General features: G+C 45.6%; 1 protein-coding gene across 2 annotated transcripts in view; it reads right to left on the minus strand.

The window, feature by feature from the left end:
* Positions 1 to 24,058, minus strand: part of NSF (N-ethylmaleimide sensitive factor, vesicle fusing ATPase) — an 83,036-nt gene that overhangs the window by 52,874 nt on the left and 6,104 nt on the right. For both annotated transcript variants that reach the window (XM_086766748.1, XM_086766749.1), the window contains exons 2-7: positions 17,069 to 17,154; positions 10,871 to 10,970; positions 8,124 to 8,163; positions 4,607 to 4,773; positions 3,314 to 3,421; positions 2,601 to 2,676 (exon numbers count right to left, since the gene is read on the minus strand). In XM_086766748.1, the coding sequence (XP_086622874.1) occupies positions 2,601 to 2,676; positions 3,314 to 3,421; positions 4,607 to 4,773; positions 8,124 to 8,163; positions 10,871 to 10,970; positions 17,069 to 17,154 (577 nt within the window). The remainder of the gene's footprint in view (positions 1 to 2,600; positions 2,677 to 3,313; positions 3,422 to 4,606; positions 4,774 to 8,123; positions 8,164 to 10,870; positions 10,971 to 17,068; positions 17,155 to 24,058) is intronic.

Raw genomic sequence — 24,058 nt, forward strand, 5'->3', positions numbered from 1 at the left:
TGCGGAGCTTAGCCTACACCCCCCTCTTCTGGCTGCACCTGAGCACAGTAAAGTTCTCACAGATGGAATTAAAACATCATCCATTAGTTTTATAACACATGGCTTTACGCTAAGTAAAATAAATAGAATTGGCTTTTTCTTTTTAATGATCATAATTCTTTTATGTTAGAAAAAGAGGCCATTTATTGAAGGCAGTGCTCAGTGACACTTACTTTACTTTTATCTCCTCTCTCAGAATTTAATTATTCACAACTTTACAATCCTCCAGAGACTAACAAAGCACATTAAGCAGCTCTGCCTCAGATCAATGAGGAGATTATATAAAGCACCAACGGGACAGAAGTAAATTGAGGCACAAGCAACTCTTTTGTCTGTCTACAGGCACTAAAATTGAATCACGGTGAAGGATTCCTACATCCACTCAATCGGCTCTCCCACAGGACCACTCTTCACACCTATGCGTCCTAGGAGGAAGATCACAGGTCATGATACGGCTTTGACTATTAAACAAGGAAAATATCACTGCTTGCCCTGATGCAATAAATTGGATTATGTGAACACTCACCTCGAGTTGTCCTATCGAAACAGTAAAAACTAAACGGGTTGTAATCATGTAGTCACACGTGTGAACTAATTGCCCATGCCAATTTCATTTGGTGCTCTCAAAACCTGTATCCTCGCTAATGCATTTAATTACAGTCATCTACAATTCAGCTTACGGACTTCTGATGTGGGGTTTTTTTTTCAGTAGATGACTGGCTGTGCTTTCAGATAAAAACACCCATGTAAGATGCACGGTATGTGGCTACACAACCGCCTCACGTCTCCCCGTTCTCTGGAGCGACTGTAGCATGCGAAGCAGACAACTGCAGACCACGAAGTCACAGACTGACATGTGAGGGAAGGGGGCACTTCAGGGCAGTATCAGAACTCAGCCCGCACCACAAGCTCCTGCAATGCTGAACGAGCTGGACTCTACCTTCCCAAGTGGCCACTACCCTTATCTGTTTGATTTCTGTAACAAACACTCAAAAGTACTGAGCACTGACACACAAGCAGAGCTGAGCGTTGAAGCCTACTGCAAAAATAATAACTATTAAAACTCAGCAGAGTACTCGACTGGGCTGGCCAGGTTCACTAGCAACCGCTCACAGCGGCGCTCGCTCGCCACTTCTCTGCGGAAAGCAGCAGCAAAAGTTTTCTTAGTTCACAGACTCTGAGAAGACGGAACAAAATAAGAACAGAAAATGAGAAAAAAGAAAAATGAGAGTGTCTGTTCAAGTACAAGACTTGAATCACACGCAGAGAAGAATACACAGAGCCGTATTACCAGCAAGGGAGGCATTTGCAACCGTAGCCTTGCTAAGCATCATCCTCTTCATCACACGGATTAGAAAAGGAACAGCCAGACTAACAGAGCGTGTATCTGCTCTGCAGCGCAGCCACCACGGTCCCAGGGCACACACAGAGCCAGCTGAGGGAAGGGGCCATCACTGCCCACTTTGTGGTCCAGGTCCCCATCGTTGGAGCTGGTGGCTCTACGGGAACACACCAGGCTCCCACCCAGCCCTACAGCAGGTTCCTTCTACATGAGTGACTGCAGGACTGGCCAATTATTCCCCGATTTCTCTGCTAGTAAAGACTGACATTGTACCTAAAGATTTGTTTGTTGAGGTTTTTAGAAACTCTTTCAAAAAAAGGTCATGGCTTTGTTAACATTCTGAACAGTTAATACAAACTCACACAATGAACCCCTGCGCATGTTTTGCAGCTGTCACCAGTTTCTGAAGAGCAAGATTTTCAGAAGTCAAGGAAATTGAAGTGCTCTTCAGAAGCTGTCCTCTCTCCTTGAAGGAGGGATCTCACTAGAGCTGGGATTTTCAGAACTTTTGCACGCACTTTGAAATTATCGCTACACATTCAGAAGGGTTCTCAATTTCCTATTTCCCTGCTGTTTTAACTAAATTCAATTAAAGAGGCGTTGGCTTGTTAGTGACCCTGAAAATATCATTCTCTGATGCTTAAAGAATTAAAATATTTCAACTAGTTGCTCTTTTTGTTGAAGCTCCTGTTCCATGGTGCCTTTCTAACCCAGGCCTATGAGTGCAGGTTAACTTCTCTACTCACCTAACTCAATTTGCTGTTGCCAGAATCTCTCAGAATCTCTCCCCTTTCCTCCTCCTAGCTCCGTGTCTGTATATTTTAGACACACCGTGGTGATAATCATGGTATAGACATTCTCAGAACTGCTCTAGTATACTGGTCAGTTGTGGAGCGTCATACTGGGAGGCCAGTGACTTCTATAGAGCCCGTGTCAAAGCAGCAAAGTCTGCTGCAGGGGCGACACCTTCTCTGTGCCGTGGTTTTCAAGAGAGTCTTGAGCATCTACAAACTGCTTTCTAAAGAGTGTGACAGGTTCTAAGGAATCAAATCCAGTCATCTGCTAGTTTAAACAGACACCTGGGAGACATTTTGCGATGCAGTTTTCAATGGATGAGGTCAATGGGTGACGTAACCAGAAGAACAAACTTTGAAGCACACAAGTCTGAAAAGCAGAAAACTTCAAGGATTATTTGTCCTTCAGATACAGTGGCACTTACCAATCAGATTGAGAGAGGAGTTCTCAGCCTTTTCAAAAGCAACTTGACTGTTTCCAAGAACCAAACCAACCTCAATCTGCAAAAGGGAAGGAAACCAATAATTACATTAAGCTACTAGGTGCAACTTCAGATTGCTCCATGGGTATCTCCAAGCACATCTCAGAGGGAAGGAAACAGCAGCTCCACTAGAAAAGTCATTGTGAAGAATGTGAAATACCAACATCTCCTCTAAAACTAACATCACTAAATGCAGTGGCTCATCAGGTAAAATAAATCAGCTTTTTCAAGTCACTTGTTTAGTTCAAAACCAACTATTTTATTTCAGCAAGATCTAGCAAACAAAGAAGAAAATAAAGTCATGCCCTTTCTGCAGAAGGAAAAATCAAAATTGGACATATCTGGAAGACAGAAAGGCTCAAAAGAGGATGTTTCCATAAATCAGTACATAAAGCCCAAAAGACTCCCTGTACCTTTACAGAGTACACTAACTTTAGTGAGTGTAACTCTAAGCTCCAAACTACACCAGTGCAGGAAACTGCATTAAACTGAAAATAACACTTCTTATCTTCTCTGAGGCAACAGCAGCCACCAGACAAAACAAACATGCAACTTCTCCAGACACAAGTAACCTCATTCTTCCTTGTAGCAAGATCTGATCAGTATGTGAATCTGTGCAGTCCCTAGGGAAGGAACACGCACTCCCGGGCGCCTACCTTCTGCTTCTTGCTTGCTCCAGACTCTCCTTTGAGAATGCTGGGGTCCATCGCTTCCATGTCCTTCACTAACAGCCCAAAAAGTTTGTCATTAAAACTGAACACAAGCTGTGGAAAGAAAAAACAGAAGGGGATTTTAACTCATTAAAAAGCTAAAAAGCATTTTGGCAAGCCTACTAAGATGTGAAGAGAAAGAGGCCTGAAGACTAAGTTTACACCCCACAAATTCCGTGTCATTTTTATCCTGCAAAGGTCTGGCATACTGAGCGTGGCCCTTTCACGTTCATACCTAAGGGTAACGTAAAGTCAAGTGGAAAAATTCAAAGAAAAGATTTCCTTCCAAGAAAAGTTTCTCTTTCCAACCCTTTTCTCCCCAGCTAAACGTTCTATAGCATCTCTTGACAATTTCCTCTCACTTCAAATATTGGTTCAAGGCAAGGAGAACAATTTAGCTCAAACTTTTTTGATCTTTCGTATTCCAGTTTGACAAGGACATCTCAAAAACAGTGCTACAGTAGTGACAGACAGAATGAATATCATAACAAGAAGGGTCCATCCCACAGAAAATCAGGCTGTCTCCGCACAATTCCCTTCCACCAAGATTACACCCCCAACTCACTTAAGACTCAGACCTTGCAAGTTGTAAACTACTGTGAGAGACAGACCTCAACGTGTCCTGAGAATCTGTGAAACCAGAGGCTACCGCAGGTTTTCCAGGGGCAGAAGCCCATCTGCCACAGAGGTGAGAGGGCTCAATTCGGCTCAGTCCAGACATCAGCTTTCAGAAATCCCCAAGTCAAACACTCCACACCTATTTTCCTACTGGAGTCCATAGGGTAGTTATAAACCTTACAACAAAATACACCACACTTGAAAGGTGCTACTGAGAACTAATTAAAACCAGTGCTCATTTTGATCTTACACAGAAGGAAGGCAAAAGTTACTTCTCAAAAGATTCCAGGAGCTGCCATGCTTATACCCAATCCGGCCACAACAGAGAGAGAACCCAGCTCCCTCCCCAAGCCTTGGGATTTACCTCACAAAGACAGCCAGGTTTCTTTAGAGAAGGAAAAGGCAGATTTTAAACCACTCTGCTCATTGTTTCAGTGAAAGTCATGATGATTCAACTTTTCATAAAGAAACCTTCCACACAATCAACCACTTCTGCCTGTTCACTGTGCTTTGTGGCACAGGCAGCACCCAGACATTCTTCATTTTACGTCACTGTAGTACAAGCGTGCACATGTTACCTGAGAACATTTTAGCTTTAAAAAACCAAAACAAAGCCCACACCTGCTGGCCTATGGAGAAGGCTTGGCTGTTGAACTGCTGGATGAACTCAGCAGCCATCTTATCCGTGTCATAGGGGTTGGAGTCGATGCTTTTCTTCTGCAGGAAATCTATCTCAATTGTCATGGTGCCGATACACTGCTTGGCCTTGTCAAAAGTGTATAGGGAAACTGTTAAAAAAAAAAAAGAAGAAACATCACATTTCAGAACAGCAAGGTCCCCCCACAATATACCAAACATTCTTTAAGTTTGGTAATACACTCTTCCATTCAGAATGGAATTAACAAAATTTAATGTATTATTTCTGATAGAGGCACTTATTTATCTTACTTCCATGTTCTACTACAAGATCAAAACCACAGCAAACATATCTCCACTGAAAATCCCTGCATTTCTTTAAAAATTCAAAATAGTGTCCTTTAAAACAGCTCAAACCACACAAGGTTTGAAGAATGAGGACAACGAAAGCAAGTCCCCACGTGCTGTAGTACCATGATAGCTCTATCTGTACCTAAGGGTTTGGAGGACATGTCTTCCGAAAGCCCAAGACCAAGCATTAAGAGCAGTCTTGCCCAAAAAAACAATGACAAGAGGTCGTAACTGGTTTCTGTAGCAACAGATTGACTAGCTCTTCTCCAGATTAGGTAGCAGAAAGTTAGATGTTTGTCCGGAAATCTGAGGAACATTATAGGTTTGCTTTGAATCTCAAGAAGAAAGTCTCGTCTGATACAGAAGTCACAGCGAAGGATAAAGCAGCAGGAGGTGAATAAGGGAAACCGACTTCACAGGTAATGTACTATTTCCAGTCAAGCCTCTTGGCAGTAGAATGGTTCTAGAATAAACCGGCAGGCTCCTGGGAAGATGTGACATCAAAACAAAAACCAGGGTGCTATGATATGACTCATTCAAGTTGAGAATAAAGAAAGCCTGCCTCCTGTTTAAGTTGTTACCAGAAGACACACAGGTCATCACAGCACACACTTCAACGTCTTTCCTGGTATAAGAACAGGGCACCTAGAAATGAGCTGTCAAAGGTCTTCAGGGAAATAAAGATAAAGAAGAAATACTAAACCACGTCCTGAACTGAGGTATATCCACTGTATCAACGAGTTCTTTCAGAAAGGGATATGGCAGCAGGGTTATCACGTAAGTCATAGCTAATGAAGGAGGGACCTTGGTCCTGCAAGGGCACAACAGGAGCTCTTCTGACCTTACAGGTCACTTCAGGGCAGTTATTTCCTTTTACTTGCCTAATCTCAGGGCTTTGTTGGACAAAAGCTTCCAGAAAGAATATCAGTCCCTGGATCTGGTCACATCACAGAACTGAGGTGTCAACTGAATACGAGCAGTCCCTACAGCAAGGGCTGAACACTGGGGATGGCTGGCACAGAGGAGAGCAGTAACGGACCCCTGGGGATGCAGTCCAGTAAGCAACACACAGCACCAGCTTCAAAAGCCTGCAGCGTCCTAGAAACGGGGAGGGAGGCTGAGAAGACAGCAGTGACCTCCAGGTGCTGGGACCGCAGCTGAGGCAGCCAGCCCCGGTGCGCATCTCCAGCTGCAACACGGGAGCTGCTGGAGCTGAACCACACTGAGGGCAGGACCACCACATCTGCTCAAGGCACTCAGCTTCCCATAAGACAGGCTCGCAAGATTCGTTCACCTGGAAAGCCTTTACCATGGCATAAGACGCCCAAAAGAACTCAGCTTTACTGTACCACTGAGCGGACTACATTTAAAACTGGTATTTAAATCATGTTTTTCACATTACTCGGGGAACAAGACAAAGAGCGCCCTGGTAAATCACCAGTAGGAATGCTTCTCCCTACCTGTAGAATAGCTTTACAAACCCTTTATGCTCAGCAGGGAGTCATATGACATTGAGTCACTCTGCATAAAATTACTGCATTCTTTTTCTTAATACATGCTCCCACGTAGTTGGCAAGTTTATAGCAAGGTCTACTAGAAGTACAATCACAAATCTGCTCTAACAGCTAATCATGCTGAATATTAGGGTTTCTTTCCCCAAATAACTTTTAGTACTAAAAGCATTTAGCTGTAAGACAGCTGGCACATCTTACTGATCAGCAACCAAACAAGGGTGAGAAACAAATTTAAACATCTTGCCCCCTCATTATAGGTTATTCTTCAGTTTAAAAAAACAAAACAAAATCAGCTAGCAAAAAGAAACTGCTTCCAAGGAAGATCTGTGAGCCGTCTAGTTGTGGAGAGAGGCAGGCAGACCCACTCCAGCTTGTCACTACAAAAACCATCCACAAAGACATCTGACTTCACACTCAGGTACTGATCCGTGGACTTGCTGAGACCAAAGGAGCTAAGAAAACAAACAGCCAAGGAGCGGGCTTCCCTAACAGCACCTCGCACCCAGAGCTGTGCCACTCCTCAGTCTGGGTCCTCCTCACTTTTTGACACAGGACACAGTCCTCAGCTCCGCCACAATCCTCAAACGAGAGGAGAATTCCCTGGAACTACTGTGAACACAAAGGACAAAACTGTGGCCTAACGCTCTACAGCAACAACCACGAGGCAGCCAACCATTAGATCAGGCTGCGTCACAGCAACCTCCTCAAAGAAGTGGCTGAGATGGCTGCCCCCGGGAGCGCACAGGTAATTCCTGATGGTCAGAACAGACACGATCCGTGACACTGATGGACTGCTGCAGGGAGCACAGAGTAACCAGCTGCTGCCAGGGGTTTGCTCAATACTGCAGAAGCTACAGACAGCTCAAACAGCAGCACCTAGAACTGACAGGGCCATCAACTGTGATGCCAATCACTCATAAACCAGAGGTAATGGTGACAGACAGCACGAGTAAATGGAAAGACAGCACAAGTAAATGAAAGACGGAGCACGCAAGCTGAGCAAATCAGTCTCCTCTCTGAACACTGGCAAAGGCTTGTGAGGTTCAGTTCGGACTTGAAATTGGAATACAAATCTTCAATTTGCACAAACTTGAGATGGCATCCCTTTCCTTCCATCATACCGCAGAATATTTTAGTCAGCAGTTGGTGAAAACATCAGTGCTGCTCACAAAGCTCATCAGTGCAGCTATCGAGAGCACACTGCTGGCTTCCGGCAGCTCTTAGCACTAACGCTTCCCCATCCTCCATACTCAGATTTAGATGCCAAGAATATCCCCAGTGACAACAGCTGTTTTCTGTTAGCTGGTAAGCGTTCCCCAAAGCCACCAGAACAGATTATCCAGGACATGTGAAACGTTCACATCTGCAGGAGGACACTGATGTCCCATACAGAGCTACGCTGATGTACTAGCAGATGTCCGAAGGTAACAGTCAACGTAGTCCTCCAGATTTGGAAAATGTTAAGAGACAGAAATCCTGTAGACACGAGAGCAACTCCCTTTCAGTAACGAGGGCCTCACATTTCCTGAAGAAGGGCTGAAGATCTGAAATTTTCTAATTCAGTTTCACTTCAGGACAGAAACACGGAATTCAGCTTTCATAAATATACGTCGTGAGCATGCTGCTGTCTGACTTACCCTCTATCTCTTGTCCGATAGAAAGTCCAGCCCATTTCCTCTGTGAAAACAAGACAAAAACTTTAGAAAGCCTGTCCTTCAGCAGAACAAACACCTATTCAAACTCAGCATCCTCACGCAGAAAAGCAGGCTCCCCTAGAAGAACCTTAAAAAGCAGCAAAAACGGGCAGAATGGGATCTTGCAAAGACTCCGAAACTAACAGGAACCAAGTCAAAACATAGAATCACCTTTATTAATAATTCCATTTCCTGACCTCAGGAGGTTGTTCTGTCCAACCTCCACGTTATCAGTCACCCCACCATCGCGGAGGCAGAAGGTACCGTACTGGGTGGGGATTTTGTCGTTCTGCTCCTTTTCTACCAAAGCTCAGGTGCTGATCACACAACGGGCAGGAAGGCTGCTCCGCACTCCGGGATTGTTTTAAAAGCTTACATACACATAGCAGTTGCAGGAAACTCTTGTAATATGCTTTAAGTTATAAAATTACCTGAAACAAAACTTGTTCAGAGAACTACTGAGTGGAACTGTTCAAATCCTTCGGGTCCCTTCAAACTCCTCTAAAAAGTTTTGTGCACCACGGAACTGCAGAAGTGGGAAATGGTTCGACATTATGGGACAACGGAAATCTATGACCTTTACTACGCCAAAAGTTCTGGCTTGATAACTGCCAAAGCGGTATTTTTCCAATGGCTTTTGTACTACAAACCAGCTAGCGCATATTTACAGTCCACATCCCAGGCCATGCAGTACTCACAGCCTCTCTAAGCCTTGGAGAGGCATGAATCATAGAAACATGGAAGTATCATTACACACGGCTCGGGTAAGATCGCATTTCAAATGTTGCACTTCACAGCCATTTATGTTTGGCTTTTCATCTGGAAGGAAAAAGTCTGGGAGAAGAAATAAAATGACCTTTTTTTAAAAAAAAAAAAAAAGTTTTCTCCTATACTCCCTCTCCAATATGTTTCTGGTTCAAGACAGAATTTAGGCTTAAGGAAAGAATTCCTGTGACATAATAGGGATCAACCTGTAGAAATCAGAGCCCAGAATAGGAATTCTTAGATTTACTTACTGCTGTGACCAAGAAGGTGAAAGCAAATTACATTTCCATATTTAACCTCATGCTTCACAGCTTCCACTGTTGATCTGCATGGTCAGGAAGAATTCTCATGCTCCCCTTGACACTCCAGTTCTTCCCCGAAAGCTCCTAAACTCAGCTCCACCTGAAACACCAGTGCAAGAATGGTGGGCACACTGGTACTCCTTCCTGCTAACACTGGGCTTTGCTTACACCCTCCAGGTTAAGGCTGTCACCAGATTTGAACAGAGGAAGGAAAGTTGTCAGAGTTCAGCGAGAAAGATCAGTCAGGATCTTCCCTGGGGCAAGCGATCCAGCTCCATTCCTATGTTCATTTGCGTACTTTCTGCTACGAAGTCTGTCATCACTGCACGTCCCTTCATCTTTTGGTCTCTGCAGTACACAAAATTTTTCACAGCTTTTGGTATTTAGGTCAAAAAGTGAAGATTATTCAGAATAAATGTGGTAGAGCTTTACGTGCATAGCGAATGCACAACAGACTTTCTTGCGGGTCCTAGAGCCTAAATGCACGTTACACGACCCTCTGTGAACACGAGGTAAACACACATTTTGTGTAACACTCGTTGCAGTTATCCAGAGCTTCAGGGAATACTGGAAATCAAACCCTGGCCCCAGGAATACTCAAATAAAACATTCCTACACCAGCAGCCATAACACTTGCTACCATAACCACTTTTTAGGGTAAGCAACCTACCTCATTTCGTAGCAGAAGAGCTCTCCCAGCTCTACAACAACTACCAGAATCTCCAAAAAACAATGCAGACCATGAATGCATCTACTTTAACCTGCGATAGAAATATCTTCTACTGATAACTAATCACAAATCATAGACATACGGTGAACATAACATCCTCTGCACCCACTCGTCCGGACAAATCTGCATGTGAACAAGACATCAAAGAGCAAAAAGAAGCTTTGGGGCCTAGGCCAAGTCATCTGTTGAGGAAAAAAATCTTCTGTTCACAGCATGGAGACTCAACTTCCATGCCAGTTACTAGCTGGAAAATACGACAGCATTAAACCAGTGACCACAGTTGCTGCAGTTTCACGTCACGCGACTCCCTGTCGTAGCCAGTTAAAGGCTACAAGATTCATTTTTCTATTTAGAAGCTAATTGTATCAATTACTTATTCTAACCATCATTTAACATGGGATAACTTGACTTAATTGAGAAGAGACCAGTTAAATCTATTTTATGCATTCCGTTGCACTTTTCATCTAGAAACACTAACAACAACTGAGCATAGCCAGTAAAACTTCCTGCAGGTCTTCAAAAGAGCAACACAGCACAGAAAACCTTTCAAAGCCACAGGAAACCAAGGAACAACAAAAATTCACAATGAATAGCAGAAATTGTGTAGGCTTTTCTTTTCTAAATAGTTTGTTTCTGGTGGTTTTTAAAAGGTTACATTACACCTTTTCTAGTATTTTCTATCCCACTGCACACTAGAAATAGATCACAGTGACATAAGCAAGCTTGCTTCAGCTATAGGAAAAGTCTCCTTGAATTTTTGCTGTCAGAAATCAAACTTGCAGCATACATATACACAGACATCTCCCTCCAATTAGAGTAGCGATCTTCAGTCCTGATCTCAAAAGAGATTCTGCGTATTCTATAGCAAACCAGTAGGTCAAACCACACGGTACCTGGGGTAAGCTGAACGCGATGCTGCCAGGAACAACTGAGGAATGGGTTCTCAGCGTGAAAATGTATTTGTGGTTGGGAGAAGTCTTCACAACAACATGTCTAGAAGAGAGAAAAAACAGTATTTTACTCCAATACACACCCAGGAGGATTTTGCGTTGCTCCCAGTGCTGTGAGGAAGAAACAAGCCAGTAAATATCGGATCCTATAAATGAAAAAATAAGGGCTTTAGACCCACCTCACGACGCAGGCACGCAGCAGTCCATCACCTCCAGTGACGCAAGGTGATCTCAAAGCCCAGCTGCCACACACTGTACTAACAATTACTGTTCACAGTCCCCCACCACCAGCCCTTTACTTCAGGAACTGCACTGCAAAACGTGAGAGAACCAAACTGCAACCACGTGCCAGTCACTCTCAGAAGCTAAGCTGTTAGGAACAAAGATACTCAAAACTGCTCACAGTTATCCTCAGACTATGCCTGACAGCTCTTACCACGTGACAGGCAGACTTCTTTTTGGCATAAGACAGCAAAACAAAAGGAAGATGGGATTTGTGTGCACTAGTGGCAGGGGCGATGCTGGAATCCGGTTCCCCTTCATCTTCCTCACAACTGCCTGTACTTTAACTACTCATGGGGTACACAAGGCCGCCAGCTCCCATGGTGTCCCTACCTCACCAACCCTCCTAACATGGCCAGCAGGTTGAGGGAGGGGATCCTGCCCCTCTGCTCCGCTCTGGTGAGACCCCCCTGCAGCGCTGCGTCCAGCTCTGGAGCCCCCAACAGCAGAAGGACGTGGAGCTGTTGGAGAGGGTGCAGAGGAGGCCACGCAGATGCTGAGAGGGCTGGAGCAGCTCTGCTGTGAGGCCAGGCTGAGAGAGCTGGGGCTGCTCAGCCTGGAGAAGAGGAGGCTCCGGGGAGACCTGAGAGCGGCTCCCAGTGCCTGAGGGGGGCTGCAGGAAAGGTGGGGAGAGACTCTTCAGCAGGGCCTGGTGTGACAGGACGAGGGGTAAGGGTTTCAAAATAGAGGGAGGTAGATTCAGATTAGATATTAAGAAAACATTTTTTACGCTGAGGGTGGTGGAGCACTGTCCCAGGTTGCCCAGAGAGGTGGTGGAAGCCCCATCCCTGGAAACGTTCCAGGCCAGGTTGGCCGGGGCTCTGAGCAACCTGATCGGGTTGGAGATGTACCTGCTCCTGGCAGGGGGGTTGGGCTGGGTGGGCTTTAATGGTCCCTTCCCACTCAAACCATCCTATGAGTCTATGATTCTACCTACAATCAGATACAAAGGGGTAGACGAACTACGCGAACAGCCGAGGCCCACGCTCCTGGCAGTGAAGGCATTTCGTGCACATCTGCTCTACAGATTTTCATTTGCATAGGCACAGCGAACCCAGCACCATCCACAGGCAGATCTGCCGCGCACATACACACTGGCTACGTCAGGTATGCACAGCTTCAGCCCCATGGTAGGAGAGAACACATAGCCCTGTGAGACCTGAGGAAGTGTGTGGCCTGCATAGCCAAAAACACCAGACATCGCCAGCTTTAGCCCAAACAGACAGGGAAGCTTGCAGAACCCTTCCAGGAACTGCTAGAGCTTGATGGCATCGCAGGGTAAGGAAGCTTCTTAAACATGTCACACAGTGATACGCATCTTCTCTGCTCAGGCAGAGCAGGGCTTTGACTCTTCACTGGTTCTGACCCTAAATCACTGCCTGAAACTGCAGGGACGTGCACCCTTCCTTCTCCATCTCCTCCTGTCCCAGGCATAAATCCAGAAACCTGTTACAGGTGGTTTGGTTCCCTGTAAACCTTGCAGGGGGAGAGCAAGGCATTGAACGGCGCTTCATGGTGATCAGGGAAGGTCTCTGAAGACTGGGAGGAAGCAGATGTCACTCTGATCTTCCAGAAGTAGGATCCAAGGAACTACAGGCTGATCAGCCTCACCTTAGTCCCTGGGAAAGTCATGGAGCAGCTAATCCTGGAAGCCAAGCATATTAAAGGAAAACAAAGTGACCGGGAGTAGTCAGTGTGAACTTACCAAGGAAAACCAGGCCTGACCAACGTGACAGCCTTTTACAATAAAACAGCAAGCTCTGAGGGTGAAGGGAGAACAGTGAACGTTGTTTATCTCAACATTAGCAATGCTTTCTATACCGCCTCACACAGCAATCCTTACGGAGAAACTGATGAAACACGGACTAGGTAAGGGAGCAGTGCGGTGGGCTGAAAACGGCCTGCACCCCCGTGCCCAGAGGGTTGTGATCAACAGCAGGAAGTCTAGCTTCAGGCAGTTCACGCGTGGTGTACCTGCCCCAGGTGCCGATATGGGGCCAAAACCGTTTAAACTCTTCATGAAGGTCCGGGGCGATGGGACGGAGCGCACCCATAGCCAGTCTGCAGACGGCACACCTGCTGACTGTGCCCTCAGAGGGGCTGGGACAGGGTGGAGATGGGGGCTGACACAAATCCCATCATGTTCAATAAAGGAAAACGCAAAGTCCTCCATCTGGGGAGAATAACCCCATCCACCAGTACAGGCTGGGGGCCATCTGGCTTTGCAGAAAAAGACCTGAGAACCCGGTGGACAAGTTGAACACGAGCCAGCAACACGCCCCTGCAGCAAGGAGGCCAACACCACCTCTGGCTGCCTCCAGAAGAACACTGCCAGCAGGGCAGGGGAGAATCCTTCCCAGACCGAATGCTGCTTCAAGGTCTGTTTCATCTCAAACTGAGCAGCAGATAAACTAGAGAAGCTATTCAGGAAGCAAGGACTGAAATCCAGAGGTTTCCAGCACAGAGCGTATCAGCCTGAGCAATTCAAATTGATATCAACACACAACCAACTGGAAAGCAAGTATGCTGCAGTGTTAGACAAACACAGCTGTAGACAAAACACAAGTTCCAGCTCTGCCACTGGAATATCGCATCAAGAACTACACTTGATGACAAATAACATCCTACCAGAAGCAGCTCATCAGCCAGTAAAAGAGCCAGGATTGAGACGGAGATGGATCCTGAGCAGCGCGCTACCTTCGGCTGGAAACACAACAGTGACCTTAACGTCTGCAGATTCAGCATTGCTGCAGGGAAAAAAACTCCACCACTTCAAAGAAGCAAAATGCAAGAAAATGAGGACACCAGGGAAGAATATTGCAGCAGTGGCGGGGAGTGGGGGGTGATATCCACAAAGATTTGATACAAATTAAAATTACTATATGTGAGCACACCATTCACCAAAACCATTTCCAGCAGAGCAGAAAGACAGCAGAGCCTGACAGCAGGCCAGGATGAAAAAAAAAAGAGAGGAAAAAAAAGAAAACAATCAGCTTTCTGAAATAAATATCTACCCAAGTGAGAAGATTAGAAAAGATCAAATCCTGACAGGTTCTTTGAGAAAAGTCTGCAAGAGGCACAGGGACAATCATGTTTCTTCTCACAGCCAGCAGGAGCTGGCAGTCTCCAACAGGCTGTAAGCAACATGAGTATCAAGAATGTTCACAATGAGGCAACAGCAGGAAAAACGAAATGCATTTTCCTACACTGATGTTCACCAGGAAGGAGCCTGAAAAGCTTATGGAGACACATGGGAGAAATCTCAGCCTTATTAACAGCTTCTGCTTATAAGCGAACGAAAGGAACAATGAGTCACCAGGGCCAGACATCTCCCAGGAGCTCCAGCATATGAAACCGCTGTCCCAATTCACACGTAAAGCCTTGCCTGAACGGATTAGAACCAAAACGCTGCCGTGATGCCAGTCCATAAGAAGGGCCCCAGACTGGACCCTGGAAGCTGTTGGCTGGTGGGTCTGCTGGCCAGGCTGAGCAAACCAACAGGAACTGTGACAGACAGTACTAACCTGCGTGGCCGTTAGTTTTTATCTTCATGAAGAAAGAGCATAGCTTTTTAAGGGAGACGACATCTTACATATCTATGCAAAGGTGCCCATAAGCACCTGAGCAACGTGGGCAGATATTCCTCTGGCGCTTCTTCGGAAACCTCTGTCTATTATTCAGCAAGGCCCCTCGGGGCCTCTTCAGACAACTAAACTGGCAGAAGAGGGATGGTCTTCCCATGTAAAAGGCAGGAACAAATGGTAAGAAAAATGAATCAGTTCTCAACAAAAACTGACAGTTAGATAACCTGCCCTGGCTTCCTCCCAGACTGTTGCCCCCTTCACCACCCGGATGTTTTCAGTATTTGTTTCTCTCTCCAAAATACATCAGGAGTCCTCAAGACAGAAGTATGTCACAGGAACTTAAGACGGTGGAACTTATCAAACCAAGACAGCACGGCAATAATGCACTGCATCTCATGAACTCATGCGTCACAAAACGGTGACTCACACTTGTCCAACTTGCAGGAAGCAGAAAACGAAGCATGAAAAGATCCACAGTAGCGTTTTGGGGATAAATCATCTCACTGGTCCAAGGTCAAACTCCCAGCTCTAGACCATGGGCACCAAATGGAAGCGTTAAAGCAAAGCCCTTTGTGTAACTGCTACCAAAAAATGCTCTGTGCAGCCGGGCCAGGTGAGGACGATCCAAACCCAACCTGCTGACTGCGTGCAGCTTGCTGCAGCAATTGTCAGGACGCTGTGCTCCGAGTATCTGCAATGCAGCAGAATGACTACACCCCTCAGCAGCAGCTGAGTATCATGGTATTTGTACTCCAGCCTTACACTTCTCAAAGCGATTTATAGCGTCTGCTCACAACCAAACATACGCTGCTTTCTTTGTGAGCCCCGATTTCTAGAAACAAGCAGCTCTCCAGGAGCAGGAGAACAGCCAGAACCACGGCCAGCCTGCTTAGCAGACAAGGCTGGAGATATTGCTTCCTGCACGTTTCCAAAAACACGATGAAAGAGGGTTCTCTGGGTGGAAGGAAAGCAGCCAGGTGCTGCAAGTCTGGAAGCTGGGTCCCTCCAGGACATTCATATTTGAGGAAATTAACATTTTTATAATGCATGAGGTACAATGCTCCGTTCAGATATTTTTGTAAGTCAGTCAGTTTGAAAAAAAATCTACCTAGGGAAAAAAACATCATTTGAAGAGACAAGGACACTGCCCTGTCCAAGCAGGTAACTTTGGCCTGCTTCTGACTCCAAAGGTCACGCTCATTGCGGGTTTTTTAGGTTTGGGTTTTTTTTTTTTTGTTTTGGCATTTTATAGTAAAGCTGGGCTTGTGAAATCCCAGTTCAGTTGATCACTGAAGGGCCAGGACAGCTCTGCAGGGTAGCAGCACAGCAGACTGCCAGCATTAAAAGAGGCAAGTCTTGGAACACTTTGCTCCCTTGTTCCCTGCGGTTCAGAGCCTTTGTCCTCCATCCCCAGCAGAATTCATCTGGGGCAGGTATTTTATGCCAAGATCCTAAGTGTATCATCCAGTACCTTTAACATTTCTTCCCATTTTTCAAACCCAAGATCTTCCGCCTTCTGCTGCATGTGATACTCTTTACTGAAATTAATTACTTCTATCTACAATGTACATACTGAAATCTTTCACAGAGCCACTGCACAGCTGCAGCAAAGCAAGGAAAATAATTATTTGAATCGGCTTTTTTAATACAAAGCTTTTCTGCACGGGCTGAGCAGGAAAAAAAAAAAAAAGTGTTTTCTACCTTTCTCACAAAAGGAAAGCCCAGAGTCAGCTTCTATCAGTCACCCCAGAACTGTAATTAAAGAATCCACACTGTTGTGCCCACACTGGTTGTCTTCTCCTTTTGTTCTTGTGCATAAAAACCCCCAGAACAAGAGAGTTTCTACCAACTCTGCTCTGACATCTCAATATGATACGAAAGTGAGATGGCCCTAGCAACATAAATGATAAAAATCTACTTGAAATAGTTCAATTCTACTAACTATGTAACAGGAACAACAGCAAAAAAAAAAAACAAATAAAAAAAAAATCCAAAAAGGCCTGAAGTCCTTCATTAAAACGTTGATTACCATTAGTTAAGCAGATCCAGTTCCTATGGAAAAAAATGCTTCAGAGAAAAATTTACCATTTGTTTAGTATCTCCAGTTCCGAGGAAGAGGCACATTTAAAGTTTTAGTCTCTAAAGACACAGAACTTTTGTTAATTAACCTACTGTATTCATCTACTCAAATCTGAAATTTCATTCCACCCTCATCCAAATTTTGAAAACAACCCCTTTTTGGTTAAAAGTTGAAAGAGCAACAGCAGACACTTACTGCCCAGACTGGAAGTCCTTCTCGTTCACCACCGCACAGTTGGTCAACGACAGCTCATCGGTGGGACATCTTGCTGCTTGCATAGACTACGAGAGAGAGGAAAGAACTGTTAAACAACATTCCATTTTTCCTTTACTAAGCCAAGTCTCACAACTTCTGTAAATCCATACATCACAAAATAGATCTGGTGAGTACTGACATACTGAGGGCACAGTCCACTGGCACTGCCAAGCTCCTTTGCCCCTTCAAGGTTTCTCTAAACACTTCCGTGTCACAGACAGTGGTGTCCGTTTTGTGAGTATAGCATACCTTCGATTTGCTAGCATACCTATGAAAAATACTTTTAAATCACCTAGGAAAAAGCCTGCAAGGCAAATGCTGTTAACTTACTAGCAAACTCAGGTGTTCACGCAGCTTCCCTGAACCCTGCCACAAGCCAGCAGGTACCAAAACACTCACTGGAAGGCGTTTCTCACCCAGTAACAGGACACTGGGATATTCTGGAAGCTGGTAAGGCAAAGCAGCCTAGAGACAGACCCACTGCAACCCTGGGTAATGATCTCACAATGCTGTGCTGGGTTACAGGGACTATGAGGGGAAAAGAGGGTGGAATAAAGATGTTACTCATCTTCTTCCCTGACATTACTCAGAAACTGAAATTTGAGCACATCCATTCTGGATATACAACTTCAAACAACAACACAGGGCAGCACTGAAAATCCGCAGGAAAGTTTAATTCCCAGCCAGCTGCCATCCAACTCCACAGAATCTCTCTGTAAAACTTCTCAAAAGAAACAGCAGGATACAAATGGTATTTCCTACTCTATAGGAAACATCACAGATCAGTAACAGAGTAAAATTAAGTTAAACGGTTACAACCTATCACTATTAAAAAAAAAAATACTGCAACAAATTTTGTGGGGGTGTCGTCCTCCCTCCTTTTTTTCTTTCTAAAGTCAAGGGAGCAATCCTATTACAAGCGTACCTCTTCAATTTTTCCCCCTCCATTATTACTCATGAATCAGCAGCTGAAATAACCAAACACCACCCCTCTCAGCCCAGCCTACCCCATCCCCATCACGAGGCGGCGCGTAGCACACGGGGGAGTGCGGCAGAGGAACCTCGGCCCCGTCCTACATCCCCAACCTCATCTGCTTCCACACAATTATTCCACAAAACAACGGCTGAAAGATGAAAATGGGGCTCCAAATGCCTCTAGAAGTGGACAAAAGCATGGAATAGGCAAGATGGCTCTAACATCAGCTACAGAGTGAAACAAAATTGTTTGGAAAAGAACTAAACTTGCTCCCCCAGGGTGTCACCTTTCAAATTAAAGCACAACTATTTTCTTTGTCAGACACAGATCTGCAGGCAGTGCAAGAGAAACTATTTGTCAGCGTCAACCTATTGCTAAAAGCAATTCAGAATGGATCTTCTCTTCAGACATCCTTAAACCCCAGCAAGCAAGAAGGAAACGCACTGATCCTAACGCACACATCTGGGTAATTTCCCACGGGTTAACTTCCCGCTCAACCTTTCCCTCCCTGCCCCTCAGGGTCATTTGAGAAAAGAACTGGAGAAAATTCAGCTCCATGTGGACTGCAGCAAGCCTGCCCTACAGCTCAGATCAACTTTTTATATCGTAATGTAATTCTTCCAGAATATTTGCTATTTAGAAAAGGACTAATTTATTATTTTTACTGAATAATGCTCAACGGCCCTTGACTTATGTGACAGCAGAAAAGGATTCTGTTTTGAGCCCTGAAACAGATTTATCAACCTCAAGTGTAATAAGAGACTCAAATATTCCTGTAATTAAAAAATACATGAATATCAGTGGACTTCTGAAATACACAGCTTGCCGATTAAGGCTCATCATCTTCAGGCACTCCACACAAAACAGCATCCACCATTTTACCATTTCTGCTTTCATCTGCGAGGAGACTATCCCATGAAGGGCATGCCCTGATTAAACGCATCAGGTCGGATATTTTGAGAAAACTGGTCAGGGAGCTCCTGGATTAAACCTCTGTGCAGCATTAGTCCTCAAGTGCATTTTTAATCCCTGCTGACAAACTGCTTCCTACACGTGAACAGCAAGCGCCTGGCAAAGTCGCCGTTCTCTGTTATTCCTGTCCGAGTGTGGGAACGTGCAAGCTTTGCTGTAAGGAAATGCATAAATACAAAGGAACACATTTCAAACCCAGCACCAAGTGCTCCTTTTGCAAGCTCCACAATATGATAGACATGTGGCAAAACATCCTTGGGCATCTACCACGTGAAATAAGGTGGCTGCTTCGGCAGCAGCATCAGCTCTGGCTGTGCCGGTCGTCCCACAGCCCAGCACGGCCTCCTTCTGCGGCGTTTGGCCAAAGCCCATTTCTCCCTTGGTGACGACCAACATCTCAGACCACATCCGTAGCCTACACCGTGCTCCCAGCTCTCCAGCATGTGCCCTCCTCAAGCTCCGAGACCGTTTTGCAGAACTTTGACACTTTATCAATATACAGAAGGGTTTCAAGAGCTCGTGCAAGAAAAAGACATCACTGCATGGGGGCAGGTTTTCACAAGTGTCAAGGGACAATCTGAGGAAATCTGATCATGCAAGAGATGATGATTGAACTGGAAAGCTCCCAGACAAGGAGGAGGAACACAGAACACCACACTGTTCTAGGGGCTTCCTGTTACCTCCCCTCTCCTCACCCAGTGCTCACACCCCCAGCACTGCTGCTGACAGGGATCCGTGTCTGCCCAGCAACGGAGCTGCTGCAGCAAGGGCACTGCCTGCTCCTGAGTTTTTCTGGCATAATCGCAGCAGCTCAGAGCTGTAACACGAGCTACCAGAGCTTCGAGGGCTGTCATCCACCAGCAGCAGTACTGTCAAGGAGCACTGCAAGCTCTGCCATTTTGGGTTCCAGCTTCCCAGGCCTCCAGCAAAGGACTCCTGGAACCCTGCACCCTCTCCCCTTCTCTGCCACCCAACACTCCTGCACTTACACACCTCGCAAGGGAACAGAGGAAGCAAAATCCTTGAGTATTTCTAAGAAACTGTAAAGTATATTTACACAGGCTAATTTTAAGCTAACTAGTAGGTTACTGCTAGCAACTAGGCAAGGCAACATCAAGCTCAGCTTTAGCAAACCGCCGGAGCAGATCTTGCAGCTGACCGAACGCCATCTGCTGCAGGTACACTGCTGCCGTCAGTACTCGTCGAAGGTGACCCACACACACCTTCACAGGCTGCAGCTATGCCCGTGTCCACAACACAGACAACGCTGGGCTTAAAGTAGCAAAAGCAGCCTTCCCTGCCTCCAGTTATTGTTCTGGTTTGTGCAAGGAGGAGACTCCAAGGACAGCGAAGTTCTAGGGAGGTGACTCCACATCTGAGACTGCACCTTCTTCCTAAAGCACCTTTAGCTCGAGGCATCCATCATCCACCTACGATCATGCAGCATCTGCTATTAAATCCACGTCTACGCAGAGGTCTACACCAATATTCCTGCTTACCAAGAGAAAAATGAGACCACGTGATGCACTGACTACCTCGTGCCGAACAACAAATCTCAAGAACCTCACCTTCAGATTTATGACAAAGCAGTAATGCTGCCTCTGCTCTTCTGCTACTGAGCCAACCATGAAAATCCAGCGCCAGGAAGCTCTGTGAGGCTGACATATTTTACTTTTAAAAAGTAAAAGTTGCCCCAAAGAACAAATACTTTCATAACAGAAACAATCACCATGATGTCTGATCTTCCAGAGATTTTTTTTCCTAAGTTGCATGGATTCCAATTTTCCTCCACAAAAATCTGAAACAGAGTTGTTCTCCATTTCAGGAGAGCTCAGCCCAGAAAGCAATGCGAAGTTATTTGGGTATTTTCATACATGCATAAAGCCGTTCTTTCTCCTTCTGAATTTCAAGACGAGCAAAAGCAAAGCACTGCTCATTTAAAATATGACTAGGGAAGAGAATTAATAATAAAATCTCAGGAATATTACACCACACTGTATTACACTGTTGTGTGGGCGAGCACATAGTACAAAAATATGGTTAGTATTTGTGAATTGTTAAGGCTGACGATAGAGGAAGCTAAAGAAAAATATGTTTCTCATTACTCAGACCCCACAGGAGATAAGTTGGTGGTTCATCATAAAAGCACGCTACTACCTGTCAGTTGTTACTGACTAGAAGAGCTTAAATATTAAATGCTAAGGCAGGGATGCTCTTCATCTGAAACAGCTTAACTCGTTTAATTTCCTAATCCTACCCAAAAGATTATGAAACAGCTTCTAAAGCTGTGGCAGGTTTTGCTCTGAGCACTGTTTCTACAAGGTTTGTACAAAACAAATAGTGTTCTATGTTTAAAGTCTTCTTTTGTGCAAAACATACAGACCTAGATATACACACATGTATGCATTGGCACATATATGTAATTTCTGTCACGCTGGCGTTGGCAGACAAGTGTCAGGAAACATGACAACTCTGGGTACCAGAAATTTAAGTTGCCTCTGTAGAGCCTGCTGCCAGCCATGCAGAAACGGGGATCCCCACTCGAAAAAGCATCTAAGCTCCAGGATAACAGCTGTTCGGCACCCAGGTACCGCCAAACCCAGAGCACGCAAAGCGGGCAACGAAGGACCTGTGCAGGAGTCGCTCTTGGGAAGCAAGCTTGGCTCATATTTACTGGGGTCAGAGCAGATGCGTGTCTGCCTGTGCGGAAGCGTGGCTGACTCAAAGGCGTTCGAAGTCAAACACTCACTCACCACTAAAAGTCTGCAAATAAAATGAGTTTGAACACTGAAAGGAAGAATAATGGTATTCAAGGAGCTCTGAAGGTAAACAGGGAACTGAGGTAATAATATGTAGGCCCTGCGTTATGCAGGGCTATGCTCCAATCCAACGGACCACGCCACAACAGAAGCTGAGATGAACACGAAAACTGCAACCATCAGGAGCCTGAGGCACAGACGACAAACACCCGCACGAGCACGCAGAGCGACGGGCTGCAGCAGAGCTGGGTCAGCAACAGTCTGGGAGAAGGAGACAAACGAAGCTCTCCCAGCACAGGAACGCCTGACGAGGATTATGACTACTTCCTCCTTACATACACACACAACACGGAGCTGAAAAACAAACTACACTGAAGGGCAGAAGGAATTGGTATAAAACAATAGCAACGCTATCACAGCTGATGACCAGCAGCTAGGAAAGGGCTCCTCACCAGGGGAGGAAGGCGGCACTGTACTAATCCGTGGTGGGAAACAGTAAAGACAAAGCCAAAACTGCTTTGAAGAAGGCATTCAGTAATGTTGTTAAAGGAATGACAACGCGATGCCTACAGCACGGATCGGATCAGACTCAGCAACACAAGACATCCTAAATGTTGTGCTTCGACAATTGGAGGAAAAAAAAAAAAGTCCTAAAGTTGTTACTAGTTTGCAGAAGGTTTTTCTGGACATCTGAAAAAAAAACACTTGAATAAAGCCTCCAGAGTTCTGCAGCACTGCTTATACAAGAAGAGATCAAACAACCACAATGACTTTCTGGACCAGCAGGCTTGGCAAGACAAGGTTGCTTTCCAGATCCCCAGTCACTCAGAGCGCCCTGCCGTGCCCAGCAGGATAAGCACGCTGTCCCCTGGGACACGCAGCCCTGATCGGACGCTCAGGACCAGCCTTTCCATCTGCTCCATTTGACCTCTAGTTTACTTTGCTGGGAGCTTTTACACTTTTGTCAGGAAGGAGTTGCATTCTCCCTTCATAACAAGCTCATCAATTCCAATTTTCTTCTCCTATTAAAAGAGGAACACATTAGCAAAGCAGAATCTCAGAATTAATATTCAAACTAAGTCAGGGAACTTTGAGCAAGCCAACACCAAGACAGCCTCAACAGAGTCCATACAAGAAGGATGGAGGAGCTGCAGCCCTCCTTCCCACGCTCCCCAACGTGACACTGCCACCGGTACGAATCACCGCCCCGCGCTCACTCAGGCGGCCGAGGAGGCACCACGACAAACACGGCTGTGCCGCACACCCACCAGCTGCCGGCCGGCACAGAACCCCAAACAGCTTAAAATACGGGAGGGGGAAGAGTTCACATCCCCACCTCCCAAATCACCCAGGGTTGGAAATGAAACAGGGAACATTTTTCCCAGCATTGTTTTGTTTCCCCACCTGTAACTTTCTCCTTCTCATCTGGTAACAAACAGTTCTCTCCACAAGCAAAGGAGCTCAAGCCCACTCATCAGTGGGGGTCAGCAACGCCGACTTCACTGGCAGCTCTTCATGCACAACACACGCTTCACAGGCTCGCCATTCTCTTTATCTAACAGCAGACACGCACTTCGCTCACGGGCCTGGGCAGTAATCTAGAAATTACTTCCGTCTCAGCACATGAAAGCCACTTTATTAGGCCAGAAGAGCCTCTCTTCGCAATTAGAAGATATTGGGTTTTAGGGCGGTGACTGCTGCTCACCCTTTGTTTGCAAAGTTTTCAGCCAAAGGAATTCAGTGCTGCACAGCCTTGTAACTCCAACACCGATTCACCCAGGGCAGTTAAGAAAACGCACGGAGCTTTGGGGATTTGGCTGTACTACTTCCATTATTTCGCAATGTTATCAGAAACACAATTTACAGCTCCAAAACTGAATGGTTTGCCTGATCTAAAAGAGTAGGAAAAACAAGTGTGCTAAAGGAGAAGAGCTATAACCTACCGGTATCATACAGGATCGATAATCTAACTCAACAGATTGCGCTGCCCAAGATGTCACTCTCCGTACCAGTTCTTTACATGACAATTGGTCAAATCATTTCAGAAAACACATCTGTACCTGCACTGCTGTGCCACACGACTGCAAAGTTGTTTCCTGATGGTTTAGCACAAACATCAACTCCACCTTCCAATTAAGCAGTAACGACCCAGAAGATGTGCATTTCTAATTAACACGTCCATTTCTGGAATGGATGTTGCTTCACATTTCTTCCCTGAGCCAA

The sequence above is a fragment of the Chlamydotis macqueenii genome, chromosome 25, assembly GCF_036417535.1.
Source record: "Chlamydotis macqueenii isolate bChlMac1 chromosome 25, bChlMac1.mat, whole genome shotgun sequence".
NCBI lineage: Eukaryota > Metazoa > Chordata > Aves > Otidiformes > Otididae > Chlamydotis > Chlamydotis macqueenii.